Source organism: Bombina bombina, chromosome 6 (assembly GCF_027579735.1).
Source record: "Bombina bombina isolate aBomBom1 chromosome 6, aBomBom1.pri, whole genome shotgun sequence".
Lineage (NCBI taxonomy): Eukaryota > Metazoa > Chordata > Amphibia > Anura > Bombinatoridae > Bombina > Bombina bombina.
Window position 1 is genome coordinate 507,041,411 of NC_069504.1, and position 18,167 is coordinate 507,059,577.

Consider the following 18,167-nt stretch of genomic DNA (forward strand, 5'->3'; position numbering starts at 1 on the left):
AAAGGCTCATACGGACATTGTCCTAGCCTTTCTCAGATCTCACGGGTGGAAAGTGAACGTAGAAAAAAGTTCTCTATTCCCGTCAACAAGAGTTCCCTTCTTGGGAACAATAATAGACTCCTTGGAAATGAAGATTTTTCTGACAGAAGCCAGAAAATCAAAACTTCTAAGCTCTTGTCAAGTACTTCATTCTGTTCTTCTTCCTTCCATAGCGCATTGCATGGAAGTAATAGGTTTGATGGTTGCGGCAATGGACATAGTTCCTTTTGCGCGAATTCATCTAAGACCATTACAACTGTGCATGCTCAGACAGTGGAATGGGGATTATACAGATTTGTCCCCGACGATCCAAGTAGATCAGAGGACCAGAGATTCACTCCGTTGGTGGCTGACCCTGGACAACCTGTCCCAAGGGATGAGCTTCCGCAGACCAGAGTGGGTCATTGTAACGACCAACGCCAGCCTGGTGGGCTGGGGCGCGGTCTGGAAACACCTGAAGGCTCAGGGTCTATGGTCTCGGGAAGAATCTCTTCTCCCGATAAACATTCTGGAACTGAGAGCGATATTCAATGCTCTCAAGGCTTGGCCTCAACTAGCAAAGGCCAAATTCATAAGGTTTCAATCAGACAACATGACGACTGTTGCATATATCAACCATCAGGGGGGAACAAGGAGTTCCCTGGCGATAGAAGAAGTGACCAAAGTAATTCAATGGGCGGAGCTTCACTCCTGCCACTTGTCTGCAATCCACATCCCAGGAGTGGAAAATTGGGAAGCGGATTTTCTGAGTCGTCAGACATTTCATCCGGGGGAGTGGGAACTCCATCCGGAAATCTTTGCCCAAATAACTCAATTATGGGGCATTCCAGACATGGATCTGATGGCGTCTCGTCAGAACTTCAAGGTTCCTTGCTACGGGTCCAGATCCAGGGATCCCAAGGCGACTCTAGTAGATGCACTAGTAGCGCCCTGGACCTTCAACCTAGCTTATGTGTTCCCACCGTTTCCTCTCATTCCCAGGCTGGTAGCCAGGATCAATCAAGAGAGGGCTTCGGTGATCTTGATAGCTCCTGCGTGGCCACGCAGAACTTGGTATGCAAACCTGGTGAATATGTCATCGGCTCCACCATGGAAGCTACCTTTGAGACGGGACCTTCTTGTTCAAGGTCCGTTCGAACATCCGAATCTGGCATCACTCCAACTGACTGCTTGGAGATTGAACGCTTGATTTTATCAAAGCGTGGGTTCTCAGATTCTGTCATTGATACTCTTATTCAGGCTAGAAAGCCTGTAACTAGAAAAATTTACCATAAAGTATGGAAGAAATATATATGTTGGTGCGAATCGAAAGGATTCCCATGGAACAGGGTAAAAATTCCTAAGATTCTATCCTTTCTACAAGAGGGTTTGGAGAAAGGATTATCTGCAAGTTCTTTGAAGGGACAGATTTCTGCTTTATCTGTTTTACTTCACAAGAAGCTGGCGGCTGTGCCAGATGTTCAGGCTTTTGTTCAGGCTCTGGTTAGAATCAAGCCTGTTTACAAACCTTTGACTCCTCCTTGGAGTCTCAATTTAGTTCTTTCAGTTCTTCAAGGGGTTCCGTTTGAACCCTTACATTCCGTAGATATTAAGTTAGTATCTTGGAAAGTTTTGTTTTTGGTTGCAATTTCTTCTGCTAGAAGAGTTTCAGAGTTATCTGCTCTGCAGTGTTCTCCTCCTTATCTGGTGTTCCATGCAGATAAGGTGGTTTTGCGTACTAAACCTGGTTTTCTTCCGAAAGTTGTTTCTAACAAAAATATTAACCAGGAGATAGTTGTGCCTTCTTTGTGTCCGAATCCAGTTTCAAAGAAGGAACGTTTGTTGCACAATTTGGATGTAGTTCGGGCTCTAAAATTCTATTTAGAGGCTACAAAGGATTTCAGACAAACATCTTCCTTGTTTGTTGTTTATTCTGGTAAAAGGAGAGGTCAAAAAGCAACTTCTACCTCTCTCTCTTTTTGGCTTAAAAGCATCATCAGATTGGCTTATGAGACTGCCGGACGGCAGCCTCCTGAAAGAATCACAGCTCATTCCACTAGGGCTGTGGCTTCCACATGGGCCTTCAAGAACGAGGCTTCTGTTGATCAGATATGTAAGGCAGCGACTTGGTCTTCACTGCACACTTTTACCAAATTTTACAAATGTGATACTTTTGCTTCTTCTGAGGCTATTTTTGGGAGAAAGGTTTTGCAAACCGTGGTGCCTTCCATCTAGGTGACCTGATTTGCTCCCTCCCATCATCCGTGTCCTAAAGCTTTGGTATTGGTTCCCACAAGTAAGGATGACGCCGTGGACCGGACACACCTATGTTGGAGAAAACAGAATTTATGTTTACCTGATAAATTACTTTCTCCAACGGTGTGTCCGGTCCACGGCCCGCCCTGGTTTTTTAATCAGGTCTGATGATTTAATTTCTCTAACTACAGTCACCACGGTATCATATGATTTCTCCTATGCAAATATTCCTCCTTTACGTCGGTCGAATGACTGGGGAAGGCGGAGCCTAGGAGGGATCATGTGACCAGCTTTGCTGGGCTCTTTGCCATTTCCTGTTGGGGAAGAGAATATCCCACAAGTAAGGATGACGCCGTGGACCGGACACACCGTTGGAGAAAGTAATTTATCAGGTAAACATAAATTCTGTTTTTTATCAAAACCCAAAAATAATTCATATTTTTAATCAATTTGAAATAAATAAAAATATTTTAAAAACCTAATACATAAATGTATATCTGCTCATATTAATTAATTTTTATTTTAATTAAAACTGAAAATTTCAATTTCAGTTTCCCAGAGAGCTTCATTAGTTTCTATGGGCCAACTAATCAAATATTCTCTAGTTTGGAGAGAATATAGTGCTGACTTCACAGGGGCAGAACTCAATTTTCTAGGAAAAGGGGAGGAACCAGGAAATCCCAGAGAGATGAGAGATGCCTTCCATAGCAATGAAGCTCTCAAAATTTCACATGGGAGAGAGAAGGTAACTGGAGAACCCCTGGGGCTGGTATAAAGGGGGATATTTATCAAGCCGTCAACCGCAAATACGCTGGAATTCCGCAACGTAATTGTGGCAAGCTTGATTCGACCTAGTTATCAAAGCCTACAGACCGGCAAAAGTTGAAATCTGTGACGTAACATACGATCCACCGGTCTCAATCCGACACAGATCGATGCTTACATCATTACAGATATTCCGAATACACATTCGGCACTATTTGACACTTTTTCAAAGTTATCAACTAGTTAACCAGTACGCTCGCGGCTATTCCGGCCCAGCGTACCTAGTTTTCAATCCGCCACCCTGGAGGCCGTGGATGCCATAGAAATCAATGGGAGTCTGCAAGCAGCGAAAGCTTATGTTTGATGCTGCCAGATACCCCATTGATTTCTATGGTAGAAAACCAGTAACGTTTACACCTAACATAAGCCCAGAGTCTAAACACCCCTAATCTGCCGTCCCGACACCCCCGCCACTAAATAAAGTTATTAACCCCTATCCCACCGCTCCTGGACCCTACCGCAACTAAATAAATGTATTAATCCCTATTCCGCCTCTCCCGTGCCCCGCCGCAACTAAATAAACCTATTAACCTCTAAACCACCAGCCCCCCACATCGCCATAAACTAAATTAAGCTATTAACCCCTAAACCTAACAACCCGCTAACTTTACATTAAAATTACAACATCCCTATCTTATAATAAATTAAAACTTACCTGTAGAATTAAATTAAACTATATCAAACTATTAACCTACCCTATTATGCTAAAATTACATTAAACTACCAATTAAATTAACTATATTACATATTAAAAAAAAACCTAACCCTACTCAAATTATTTAAATCTACTATTAAAAATGACTAAATTACAAAAAAACAAACACTAAGTTACAAAAACAAACAAACCACAGTATCAAAAATAAAAACGAATTACACCTAATCTAATATCCCTATCAAAATAAAAAAGCCCCCCCAAAATAAAAAACGCCTAGCCTACAATAAACTACCAATGGCCCTTAAAAGGGCCTTTTACGGGGCATTGCCCCAAAGAAATCAGCTCTGTTATCTGTAAAAAATAAATAAATACGAAAACGCCCCAACAGTAAAACCCACCACCCAACCAACCAACCCCCCCAAATAAAAACCCTATCTAAAAAACCTAAGCTCCCCATTGCCCTGAAAAGGGCATTTGTATGGGCGTTGCCCTTAAAAGGGCATTTAGCTCTTTTACATTCGCAGACCCTACTCTAAAAATAAAACCCACCCAAAAAACCCTTAAATAAACCTAACACTAACCCCCGACGATCCACTTATAGTTTTTGAAGTTCCGCTTGAAGGATCTATCCGGGCGGCAAGAAGTCTTCATCCGGACGGCCTCTTCCATCTTCATCCAGCCGACGAAGTCTTCATCCATGCGGCCTCTTCTATCTTCATCCATCCGGCGCGGAGCGGGTCCATCCTGAAGAAATCTGGGCGGAGTGGGTCCATCCTGAAGACATCCGGCGAGGAGCTCCTTTTCAATACGGTCTCCGCCATATGCTAGATCTTGAATGCAAGTGACGTCAACCAAGATGGTGTCCCTTGCATTCCTATTGGCTGTAAGGTTCCAATCAGCCAATAGGATTAGAGCCGCTAAAATCCTGTTGGCTGTTCCAATCAGCCAATAGGATGAGAGCTCAATAGGGGTTAATAACTTTATTAAAGTTGCGGTGGGGTAAGGGAGTGGCGGGATAGGAGTTAAACATTTTAGTATAGTGGCGGCGTTTAGTGACAGGGTATAAATAAAGTTGGTAAAAAGCCGAATAGTAGTGAGATCGATAACTTGATTAACAGTCCGATGCTCATCGCCCCGTACTTGGTGCGCGGCTTTTTGCCGACTTTTTTTATAAATATGGAGAGCGTATTCAGGTCCACGGCCACGATGTTAGGCGAGCGTATTGCTGCCGGCGAACGCAGCATAGTTGACGGCTTGATAGATATCCCCCAAAGACTCAGTTTGCATCAATTCCAAATTAAACTAAAATGTTTTCACTACAATTTAACTTGGTTTTGTATATGTTTTAGTATATATTACTTTTCTGTTAGTTAAAATAAGTCTATTGTGAATTTTGTGAAAACTTCAGCTGCAAACAGCTAGTGAGACAAAACAGTGAGATCAGCTTGTTTAAAATGCTTAGAGAATTTCACAAGACTGATGAGAGAGCTTCAGACATACCCTGGGAAATCCCGTTTAGCACAGGGAACTGCTTTCTCCCTCAAACATTCTGAAAGAATCAGTTTTAGTTAGCAATGCAACAAATTCACGGTGCAATATTATATATATATATATATATATATATATATATATATATATATATATATATATATATATATATATATATATATATATATATATATATATATATATATATATATAAACAGAAATATACAAAGCATGATCCAAATTTGTTAAAGTTACACGGGAGTGTAACAAAACTTTCATATTATGCAGTGCTATATTTCTTTTGAAAATTCAGTGAGTTCATCCTTTGTGGAGTCTGAACTATAATTTCTGGATAATCTTTGAGTATCAGAGCCTTAATGCAGTGGCAACACTGTAGTGCTCATTTTGTAAGAACACACATAAAGGGACATCTTTCATGATTTGGATAGAACATAAAATTCTAAAGCACTTGCCAATTTACTTCTATTATCAAATTTGCTTCATTATCTTGTTATCATTTGCTGAAGGAACAGCACTGCGTTACTGCCAGATAGCTGAACACATTAATTGGCACAAGAGACAAATGTGTCCAGGCACCAATCAGCAGCTAGCTCCCACTAGTGTAGGATATGTGCGTATTCTTTTTCAACATGGGATACCAAGACAACGAAACACATTTTGAAAAAAGAAGTGAATTTAAAAGTATCTTAAAATTATATGCTCTATCTACATCATGCATGTTTAATTTTGACTTCACTATCCCTTTAAGTTGTTTGCTGTTTTTAACACAATTTGTCTTTTTTATTTATATAATTTATTTATTTTTTAACTAAAAGTGTATTGTTTCATATCATAAATCGGCTCAGTTACTGTCATCATTCTTCATAGGTATCTGAAATGGATGTTCTCCCTGACAGCAGTGAGCAAGAGGTAAAAGAAGAACTCCCTTCCTTTTTAGATTCTGAAGCCACTGTGTCCAATACAAATTGTGAAATGAATGTGCTCGTAGGAGTCACTGGCAGTGTGGCTGCTTTGAAACTGCCTCTTCTGGTGTCCGGTCTTCTACAAATCCCAGGGGTAGGTTTTGAATTTTTTTTTTTATATAGTGCACATATAGCATGAATTCATTATGATGGTGGGGGTGGGGGTGGGGGGGTGGCTGGGTATGACGAGATTATGTCAAAAAGGAAAATAGGAAAAGAAAACCCATAGACACTCACTTGGAAAAAGGGGTGCTTGGGGGACCAAGCTAAAATCTTTTATTTTATTATAAGCTTATTAAAAGTTAACAGTACCAAAAAGATACTGTGTTAAAAAACACTTAAAAAATATTGCTTTCTATTACTGTCTGATTCCCTGCAAAAAGATACAAAAGTATCTCTAATCAAAAATGTAGATAGCATTACTAAACAGACAACAGTTGTATAATAGCCCAATATAAAACGCATTATAGAATAAAGAAGCCCATTGTGGAGTATTCTGCTTTGCAAAAGCTCAGGCGAAACGTGTCAGGAGTTCACCTGTCTGCTTGTCTCTGTATGCTGTTTAATTTTAAATTAAGCATTCTACTTATCCATATTTTACATAACTCATATTTGTTTACTGTGAATAACGCCCTATACCTTTTTTATTTTTATTTTAGACCATAATTGTGCATTGTCTTTCTGCGATAGTATATGACTTTAAGCCCACCCCTATTTACACCCTGTTGCGGTGCGTCACGTCACATAATTATAGTCTGTAATTGTGTAGGGATCTTTTTCCATTTTGCAGAATACTCCACAATGGGTTTCTTTATCCTATAATATGTTTATATTCGGCTATTATACGGCTGTTGTCTGTTTAGTAATGCTATCTAATTTTTGATTATAGATGCTTTTCTTCTTAAACAGGGAGAGTCCACAGCTGCATTCATTACTTTTGGGAAATACAGAACCTGGCCACCAGGAGGAGGCAAAGACACCCCAGCTAAAGGCTTAAATACCTCCCCTACTTCTCTCATCCCCCAGTCATTTTTTTCCTTTCATCACCGGAGGTTGGCAGAGAAGTGTCAGAAGATTCAAGATAGTCTCTTATGGAGGATAGTACTCTTCGAAATTGAACTGGAGTTTTTAGTAGTCCTGTCAGCCTCTCAGTGAGAGCATGGATGAAAGTTAGAGTCCGGAGATGCAGGGAGAGTCTTTCTGCGAAACCATCCCTACTCATATTGACAGCTCCATAAGCAATCAAGGTTGATGAGTTTCGCTGCCTGCTTTCTTCACTCAAGTCCATGTCAGAAACGTTGCTACTATCTGTCACACTTGAAGGGGCGTCTTTCCTGTTCCACCGCGTAAATTTCGGTAAGATTGTTTCCTTTTCAATATAGGAATGTATTGTAAATGAAGAAGACAGGGTCTCAGTGGGACTCCTTTATCTTTATGGAATCAAGGTTTAATATCTCCTGAGGGTGGTTATTGAACAGTGGGGGACTTTAATCATGTTTGTTATGTGATTCTGTCTGCTTATGTGTAGTGATGCTTGGGCTCGTGACTTTTACGGAACATACCGGCCTTTTTGAGCTGTGCAGTTCTTGTGGACTGGCGCGCTTTTTCTTTTGGCCTGCATGGTGCACCTTGTGACCGGGCGTGGTGACGTTTTTATTTCCCATTTCAGTATTCCTGACCATGTGGCGGCGGAGAGAGTCTGTGTTTTCTCTACTTGTCTGGGTCATAGGAGGTGGTGAGTGCCGCATCCATTGGGGGTGTAAGGTGCCGTTTGTTTTTTATTGTTCATAATTTCCAATATTCAAGTTATGGAGGATTCTGTTTTTTTTGGAGATGGATGTCTCTGAGATTCTGTTTCTTGCGAAGAATAGGGCCCGGGTGATCCAGCCCCATCAGTTATGTTCAGTATGCCATTTTAGAGTGCTCTTTTCTCCCAACTTGGAGAGCTTAGAGTCCACTGAGCCATCCGCCCCTGAGGATTCTGTTTCCCGTGAGACGCGTTCCCTAGAACCTTCTGTTACTACACAGGCAGGTGTCCCAACTGCCGTTACCCCTTCTCCGGAAGGTGGCTTGTTTCCTTCAGAGGTTACTGCACGGTTCCGCATGGCCATATCTATGGCGTTGGCGCACTTACATCCTCTTGGAAGATCTTGTCCGTGTTCTCTTAACCAGGGCCCATCAGGTGTGGGATCGTCTGTATCGGTTCAGCCCTCTGGGGAAGCAGTGTCCCCTGAGGCTTCAGGGATACAGTCTTCAGGGCAGGGGTTGTCGGTTGCCCCGGCGGAGGTGATTCTTGTATTTCGATTTAGACCGGCGCGCCTTCGTGACCTGCTGAGGCATGTGTTGGCAGCATTGGAGCCCAATTCTGATGAGTCGTTGGTTCCTCAGTCTTCTGCTCCAGACGGCAAGCAGTGTTAGACGAGTGGAGATTTTTCTCCTTGTCGTCTCCCTTTTTTGTGTGTGTATCTTATTCCCAGTTCTGAGCTTTTGGAGGAATCTGGTCTATGACTGGCTGGTCCTGTTAGTGTGCCCTTTCTTCCTGGGCTTTCACCTGTGGGTGCTGCCTTCCTTTATTTTTATCCAGTTAAGATGTATTTTATTTATTTTTGTGAGCTCAAGACTGTTATAGTTTTTCCCTTTTGGAAAATGTTTTCTTTGGGATTTGATACTAGCGATTTTGTAGTCGCGATGGTTATACTTCCGTGGAAGTTTAAAAAAAAATAGAGCCTACATGTCTGTTTGTCTGTTTATTTAGTCTAGCCCTGCTAGGGCTTAGACTTCTCAGTGGCCTTGAACAGTTCTGTCTCGCCCTGTATATCAGGCTGTTCCTTGTTGAGTACTAGTTTCTCTGTTCCTTGGGGCCCATATCAGATGGCCCATATCAGACATTGTGCCCTTGTCAAAAGGCTGATCCTGTTTGGGTACTGAGTTTGCTTCTTGTTAAGAGGTTGTTTTTCTTTTTTTTACAAGTTCTAAAGGCCCTTCTATCCTAGATGTCAGGCTGATCCTCGTTTATTCATCTAGGTGGGGCGTCGGATGCTTGATGTACTCAGTCCTAGGTGTCCTGTCACTGCATAGCTGGCAGGGATAGCTGAGATTATGGATCCTATGACAGTATACTTGAAGGTTCCTGAGGTATTTTTGTTCTATCCCTTGATAGGGGAGGGGGTTCAGATGACTCCATAGAGATCTTCCATACCTGGTTTAGGGGGTGCTTCTTCTCTTCTATGGTACTTCATTCCAGATTGCATTTTCGGATTAGTTCCGATCTCTTTCGACAGTATCTCTTCCATTATGGTCAATATTGGTTGTGTATTTTGGGGTCAGTCTTCCTGAGGAAATCCGGTCCTTAGGGTCTGTGTTCCTGTGATATCCTCTTCTGATCCTATAATTTTTGGGATCTGGGGGTTTGTATGTTGTCTCTTTTTTACTTATGTACGGTTGCCCTTGCTTGGACGATTCGGTTTGGTTCCGTCGCCTGCTAGGAGTTTTAGGATGCTCGTTCATTCGTCAATTCCTTGAGCCGTAGGGGCCCCCGATGGTTGATCTAGTATGGATCTTTAGAGACTGTCATACTCTCTCAAAGGAGATTACTTCTAGTTTGCGTTCTGATCTCTTTTTGCCTTCATCTTACTTGGTAGGTGGGTATCCGAGAGACCCGTTGGGAATGAGTGGTCAGTATCTGGGATACTTACATAGGAGATCAGTGTTTCAGACTCCATGGGGGCATGGCTGTAATTGCACCTTTATTGGTGCAAGGTCATCTTCAGACAGAGTAATCTTGTGGATATTCCTAAGGGGTTCCCGATCATGGGAAATTTTCCTTGTTCCTACTGACGGCTTTCCTTTATTCCTTCCAGAGAAATGGGTATTTCTCTACTAAGCTACCGTAGTTGTCTAGCTAGTGGATTTTCAGTTGGAAGACCAGTTGCAGCTATTGCGCCTAGAATGTGTGCTCGCAAGCTGTGGAGTCTTCGATTTCCTTCTCTTTGGGAGAATCTTGTCTGCTGCATCTTCCTGTTGCTCCTCCGGAGGTTGTCGTCCTCTGGTCTCGGAGTTCAGTGGGTTTGCTTCCCTGTTTAGCGTGCAGGACGTCATGTGTTTCTGTCTTCCTGGAGGGTTGGCTTTTCATGTTGCATACTATTCCGATAGTTATTAGTCGAGGGTCTCTCTTGGTTGAGAATACCTTCCCTTACGGTTCTGAAGCGAGTTGTGGATAGGTATCTTGGAACCTGACCTAGTCTCTGGGGGTTCTTGCCTCTTCCTATCCTGGGGATCTCGTGGTTGGAGATTGATTTCTGATCTCTGGGCCTGGTCGTTTCGGGGAATTTTTGTTCTCCCTTGTCCTTTGGATTTTACCAGTTGCTTCGGTGCTGGGACTGTTTGCTCAGGATGGGGGGTCAGGAATTCTGACTGTTCTGTTGAGCATGACCGCTTATCCTGAGGAGTTACTGAGTGCTCCTTCCTTACGTGGGAGGCCTTGCGGTGGAACCTTTCCTCTGCGAGTTGCTGGTTTTTCATTCTTGGGTAGGGTGCTTTCCTATTTTTTTTTTCTCTCCCAGGAAGTTTGACTACCTTGTTGTCTAGTTTTAATTGGACCCCCTATCTGATGGAAGCCTGTGGTTTTTTACTGGGGCGAAAACGGATATTCCTATCTGTTTTTGTCTGTTCTACTCCCGGGGTTTTTGTTTTTGTCCATCGGGTTTTCAGTTTTTTAGTGCTGAATAGCGCTTCTAACTTTTGTCCTTCTTGAACTTCGGTTCTGGTTAGGGCTTTACAATGGTTCCAATGGGATCCATGTAGGAGGTGGTCTGGAACTTTCCTTCTGTTGCTGTCCTCTGTCAGTAGAGTATTTTGTATGCGACTTTGTCCTATACAGCCTTGTAGTACGCTCCTTTTGAGTCATGCTAGGGGTTTCTTCCTTTACTTTTTTGGGGATCGTTTGGGTGGTCCTTTTGGACTTCCTTACCTGATTCTTTTTCTTCTGGGGGGCTGTGGTGGGGAATTTTGGTGTCCACCTTTCCATTGGTCATGGAAAGGTTTTCCTTGGTGGGCTTCGAGTCAGCGGGACTTTTGTCTCCTCAGAGGCTTTTCTGCTCAGTTAAGTCTAGTGATCTGAGTGGTCTCAAGCAAGGATTTGTATGGTTCTGATGGGCAGTTACTTGGTCCTCTTCCTTTTTTTGTCCCTTCTGTGCCTGTTGACACGTTTTTTTTTTTTAATCAGGAGTTTGTGTTATATTAGGCTGTGGTGCTCTCAGAGTGGGCCGCTTTTTTTGTTACTGCCAGTTTCGCATTCAGTGTTCTCTATAGCTTGGGTATTGATTTCCTAAAAGTAATGAATGCAGCTGTGGACTCTCCCCGTTTTAAGAAGAAAAACTTAAATTATGCTTTCCTGATAATTTTCTTTTATTCTGATGGGGAGAGTCTACAGCTCCCGCCCGTGTTTTTCATGGGGCGGCCTTAATTTTTTTTGTTCTTCTGGCACCTTTTTTCATCCTGATGTTTCTCCTACTGTTCCTTGTTCCCTTGGCAGCATGACTGGGGGATGAGAGAAGTGGGGGAGGTATTTAAGCCTTTGGCTGGGGTGTCTTTGCCTCCTTCTAGTGGCCAGGTTCTGTATTTCCCAAAACTAATGAATGCAGCAGTGGACTCTCCCCGTCAGAAGAAAAGAAAATTATCAGGTAAGCATAATTTAAGTTTTTGTATATTTTTGCAGGGAGTCATACAGTGATATTCAGAAATATTTTTAAGTGTTTTTAACACTGTATCTTTGTGTTACTGTTCCCCTTATTTTATTATAAGAATATTAAAAGTAAAATTTTAAGTTTGATCTCCCAAGCGCCTCCTTTTCCCAAGTGAGTGCCTATGGGTTTTCTTTTCCTATTTTCCTTTTTGACGTAACGAGAAACTATCTAAACACAGCCAGCAGATAAAGCTCTAAAATCTTCATTTTTGCTTGTTCTTTCTAATTATTGTACAAAGATAAGAAAGGGAAGCATTTAAGTTGTAAGATAACAAGATCTGATTTGTCAGCAAGCCAAGCCTATTTTTATGGGCCGTCCTTTCAAAGAGCAAATCCAGCTATTTATTTTGAAAAAAAAAGTATAAATGAGCAATTTCTCATACATTTTATATGCCGCAGCTGGTATAATAACGCACAGGGAACACAGTTGGGGAAAAACAACTTTATTGTGTTTAAACATTGTCATATGCATTTACACCTCTGCAGCCTTTTATCACCAGAAGTTGGCAGAAAATGATTTGATCCATAGACAATATGTCAAGCAAATATATATATCATGCATAAGTGCAGTAAACAAGCTACCTGAATGCATGTTTTCTTCTGTTATGTGTGATCAGTCCACGGGTCATCATTACTTCTGGGATATAACTCCTCCCCAACAGGAAATGCAAGAGGATTCACCCAGCAGAGCTGCATATAGCTCCTCCCCTCTACGTCAGTCCCAGTCATTCTCTTGCACCCAACGACTAGATAGGATGTGTGAGAGGACTATGGTGATTATACTTAGTTTTTATGACTTCAATCAAAAGTTTGTTATTTTAAAATAGCACCGGAGCGTGTTATTACTTCTCTGGCAGAGTTTGAGGAAGAATCTGACAGAGATTTTTTACTATGATTTTAACCGGAGTCGTTAAGATCATATTGCTGTTCTCGACCATCTGAGGGAGGTAAAGGCTTCAGATCAGGGGACAGCGGGCAGATGAATCTGCATTGAGGTATGTGGCAGTTTTTATTTTCTGAATGGAATTGATGAGAAAAGCCTGCCATACCGTTAAAATGACATGTATGTATACACTTCAGTATTCTGGGGATGGTATTTCACCGGAACTACTGTGTTAAGGTCACTAATCCTTTTAATAACTATTCTCATGTTAAACGTTTTTGCTGGAATGTAGAATCGTTTACATTGCTGAGGTACTGTGTGAATAAATGTTTGGGCATTATTTCCACTTGGCAGTTTTTTGCTTTAATTGTGACAGTTTCGTTTCTCTTCACTGCTGTGTGGGAGAGGGAGGGGCCGTTTTTGGCGCTCTTTGCTACGCATCAAAAAATTCCAGTCAGCTACTTTTATATGTCCTGCATGATCCGGTTCATCTCTGACAGATCTCAGGGGTCTTCAAACTTCTTTGAAGGGAGGTAAATTCTCTCAGCAGAGCTGTGAGAATTCTTATAGTGACTGTGTATAAAAAACGTTGTTTTGTTTTTCTTATGTACAAATTTAATTAGTGTTGTTTTTTACTAATGGGAACAAACCTTTGCTAAAAGTTGTGTTGTTTTAAAATTTGATGCAATAACTGTTTTTCAGTTCATTATTTCAACTGTCATTTAATCGTTAGTACCTCTTTGAGGCACAGTACGTTTTTTGCTAAAAAAGATTATAACCAAGTTGTAAGTTTTTTGCTAGTGTGTTAAACATGTCTGTCTCAGAGGAAGATATCTGTGTCATTTGTTCCAATGCCAAGGTGGAGCCCAATAGAAATTTATGTACTAACTGTATTGATGCTACTTTAAATAAAAGTCAATCTGTACAATGTGAACAAATTTCACCAAACAGCGAGGGGAGAGTTATGCCGACTAACTCGCCTCACGCGACAGTACCTGCATCTCCCGCCCGGGAGGTGCGTGATATTTTGGCGCCTAGTACATCTGGGCGGCCATTACAGATAACATTACAAGATATGGCTACTGTTATGACTGAAGTTTTGTCTAAATTACCTGAACTAAGAGGCAAGCGTGATCACTCTGGGGTGAGAACAGAGTGCGCTGACAATGCTAGGGCCATGTCTGATACTGCGTCACAGCTCGCAGAGCATGAGGACGGAGAGCTTCATTCTGTGGGTGACGGTTCTGATCCAAACAGATTGGACTCAGATATTTCAAATTTTAAATTTAAATTGGAGAACCTCCGTGTACTACTAGGGGAGGTCTTAGCAGCTCTCAACGATTGTAACACTGTTGCAATACCAGAGAAACTGTGTAGGTTGGATAAATACTTTGCGGGACCGGCGAGTACTGACGTTTTTCCTATACCTAAGAGACTAACTGAAATTGTTACTAAGGAGTGGGATAGACCCGGTGTGCCGTTCTCACCCCCTCCAATATTAGAAAGATGTTTCCAATAGACGCCACCACTCGGGACTTATGGCAAACGGTCCCCAAGGTGGAGGGAGCAGTTTCTACTTTAGCTAAGCGTACCACTATCCCGGTGGAGGATAGCTGTGCTTTCTCAGATCCAATGGATAAAAAATTAGAGGGTTACCTTAAGAAAATGTTTGTTCAACAAGGTTTTATATTACAACCCCTTGCATGTATCGCGCCGATTACGGCTGCGGCAGCATTTTGGATTGAGTCGCTTGAAGAGAACCTTAGTTCCTCTACGCTAGACGACATTACGGACAGGCTTAGAGTCCTTAAACTAGCTAATTCTTTCATTTCGGAGGCCGTAGTACATTTAACCAAACTTACGGCTAAGAACTCAGGATTCGCCATACAGGCACGCAGGGCACTGTGGCTAAAATCCTGGTCAGCTGATGTTACTTCTAAGTCCAAATTACTTAATATACCTTTCAAGGGGCAGTCCTTATTCGGGCCCGGTTTGAAAGAAATTATCGCTGACATTACGGGAGGTAAGGGCCACGCCCTACCTCAAGACAAGGCCAAAGCTAAGGCTAGACAGTCTAATTTTCGTCCCTTTCGGAATTTCAAAACAGGAGCAGCATCAACCTCCACTGCACCAAAACAGGAAGGAGCTGTTGCTCGTTACAGGCAAGGCTGGAAGCCTAACCAGTCCTGGAACAAAAGCAAGCAGGCCAGGAAACCTGCTGCTGCCCCAAAGACAGCATGAACCGAGAGCCCCCGATCCGGGACCGGATCTAGTAGGGGGCAGACTCTCTCTCTTCGCCCAGGCCTGGGCAAGAGATGTTCAGGATCCCTGGGCACTAGAGATCATATCTCAGGGATACCTTCTAGACTTCAAATTATCTCCCCCAAGAGGGAGATTTCATCTGTCAAGGTTGTCAACAAACCAGATAAAGAAAGAAGCGTTTCTACGCTGCGTACAAGATCTGTTAACAATGGGAGTGATCCATCCGGTTCCGTGGTCGGAACAAGGACAAGGGTTCTACTCAAACCTGTTTGTGGTTCCCAAAAAAGAGGGAACTTTCAGGCCAATCTTAGATTTAAAGACTCTAAACAAATTCCTAAGAGTTCCATCGTTCAAAATGGAAACTATTCGGACAATTTTACCCATGATCCAAGAGGGTCAGTACATGACCACAGTGGATTTAAAGGATGCTTACCTTCACATACCGATCCACAAAGATCATCACCGGTATCTAAGGTTTGCCTTCTTAGACAGGCACTACCAGTTTGTAGCTCTTCCATTCGGATTGGCTACGGCTCCAAGAATCTTCACAAAGGTTCTGGGTGCCCTTCTAGCGGTACTAAGACCGCGAGGGATTTCGGTAGCTCCGTACCTAGACGACATTCTAATACAAGCTTCAAGCTTTCAAACTGCCAAGTCTCATACAGAGTTAGTTCTGGCATTTCTAAGGTCGCATGGATGGAAAGTGAACGAAAAGAAGAGTTCTCTCTTTCCTCTCACAAGAGTTCCATTCTTGGGGACTCTTATAGATTCTGTAGAAATGAAGATTTACCTGACAGAAGACAGGTTAACAAAACTTCAAAATGCATGCCGCTTCCTTCATTCCATTCAACACCCGTCAGTAGCTCAATGCATGGAGGTGATCGGCTTAATGGTAGCGGCAATGGACATAGTACCTTTTGCACGCCTACACCTCAGACCGCTGCAACTATGCATGCTAAGTCAGTGGAATGGGGATTACTCAGATTTGTCCCCTACTCTGAATCTGAATCAAGAGACCAGAAATTCTCTTCTATGGTGGCTTCATCGGCCACACCTGTCCAGGGGAATGCCATTCAGCAGGCCAGACTGGACAATTGTAACAACAGACGCCAGCCTACTAGGTTGGGGCGCTGTCTGGAATTCTCTGAAGGCTCAGGGACTATGGAATCAGGAGGAGAGTCTCCTTCCAATAAACATTCTGGAATTGAGAGCAGTTCTCAATGCCCTTCTGGCTTGGCCCCAGTTAATAACTCGGGGGTTCATCAGGTTTCAGTCGGACAACATCACGACTGTAGCTTACATCAACCATCAGGGAGGGACAAGAAGCTCCCTAGCAATGATGGAAGTATCAAAGATAATTCGCTGGGCAGAGTCTCACTCTTGCCACCTGTCAGCAATCCACATCCCGGGAGTGGAGAACTGGGAGGCGGATTTCTTGAGTCGCCAGACTCTTCATCCGGGGGAGTGGGAACTTCATCCGGAGGTCTTTGCCCAAATACTTCGACGTTGGGGCAAACCAGAGATAGATCTCATGGCGTCTCGCCAGAACGCCAAACTTCCTCGCTACGGGTCCAGATCCAGGGATCCGGGAGCAGTTCTGATAGATGCTTTGACAGCACCTTGGAACTTCAGGATGGCTTATGTGTTTCCACCCTTCCCGCTGCTTCCTCGATTGATTGCCAAAATCAAACAGGAGAGAGCATCAGTAATTCTAATAGCACCTGCTTGGCCACGCAGGACTTGGTATGCAGATCTAGTGGACATGTCATCCTGTCCGCCTTGGTCTCTACCTCTGAGACAGGACCTTCTGATACAGGGTCCATTCAAACATCAAAATCTAACTTCTCTGAAGCTGACTGCTTGGAAATTGAACGCTTGATTTTATCAAAACGTGGTTTTTCTGAGTCGGTTATTGATACCCTGATTCAGGCTAGGAAGCCTGTTACCAGAAGGATTTACCATAAAATATGGCGGAAATACCTATACCGGTGCGAATCCAAAGGTTACTCCTGGAGTAAGGTTAGGATCGCTAGGATATTGTCTTTTCTACAAGAAGGTTTAGAAAAGGGTTTATCAGCTAGTTCATTAAAGGGACAGATTTCAGCTCTGTCCATCTTGTTACACAGACGTCTGTCAGAAAATCCAGACGTCCAGTCCTTTTGTCAGGCTTTAGCTAGGATCAAGCCTGTGTTTAAAGCTGTTGCTCCACCATGGAGTTTAAACTTAGTTCTTAACGTTTTACAGGGTGTTCCGTTTGAACCCCTTCATTCCATTGATATAAAAATGTTATCTTGGAAAGTTCTGTTTTTAATGGCTATTTCCTCGGCTCGAAGAGTCTCTGAGTTATCAGCCTTACATTGTGATTCCCCTTATCTGATTTTTCACTCAGACAAGGTAGTTCTGCGTACTAAACCTGGGTTCTTACCTAAGGTAGTCACTAACAGGAACATCAATCAAGAGATTGTTGTCCCATCCTTGTGTCCAAATCCTTCTTCAAAGAAGGAACGTCTTTTACACAATCTGGATGTAGTTCGTGCCCTCAAGTTCTACTTGCAGGCAACTAAAGATTTTCGCCAAACTTCTTCCTTGTTTGTCGTTTACTCTGGACAGAGGAGAGGTCAAAAAGCTTCTGCTACCTCTCTCTCTTTTTGGCTTCGTAGCATAATACGTTTAGCCTATGAGACTGCTGGACAGCAGCCTCCTGAAAGAATTACAGCTCACTCCACTAGAGCTGTGGCTTCCACTTGGGCCTTTAAGAATGAGGCCTCTGTTGAACAGATTTGCAAGGCTGCAACTTGGTCTTCGCTTCATACTTTTTCCAAATTTTACAAATTTGACACTTTTGCTTCTTCGGAGGCTATTTTTGGGAGAAAGGTTCTTCAGGCAGTGGTTCCTTCTGTATAATGAGCCTGCCTATCCCTCCCGTCATCCGTGTACTTTTGCTTTGGTATTGGTATCCCAGAAGTAATGATGACCCGTGGACTGATCACACATAACAGAAGAAAACATAATTTATGCTTACCTGATAAATTCCTTTCTTCTGTTGTGTGATCA

The 18,167-nt window shown here is 42.7% G+C and overlaps 1 protein-coding gene across 2 annotated transcripts in view; it reads left to right on the top strand.

Moving 5' to 3' along the window:
• PPCDC (phosphopantothenoylcysteine decarboxylase) overlaps positions 1-18,167 on the top strand; it is a 258,917-nt gene that overhangs the window by 94,845 nt on the left and 145,905 nt on the right. For both annotated transcript variants that reach the window (XM_053717390.1, XM_053717391.1), the window contains exon 9: positions 6,131-6,319. In XM_053717390.1, coding sequence (XP_053573365.1) covers positions 6,131-6,319 — 189 coding nt within the window. The remainder of the gene's footprint in view (positions 1-6,130; positions 6,320-18,167) is intronic.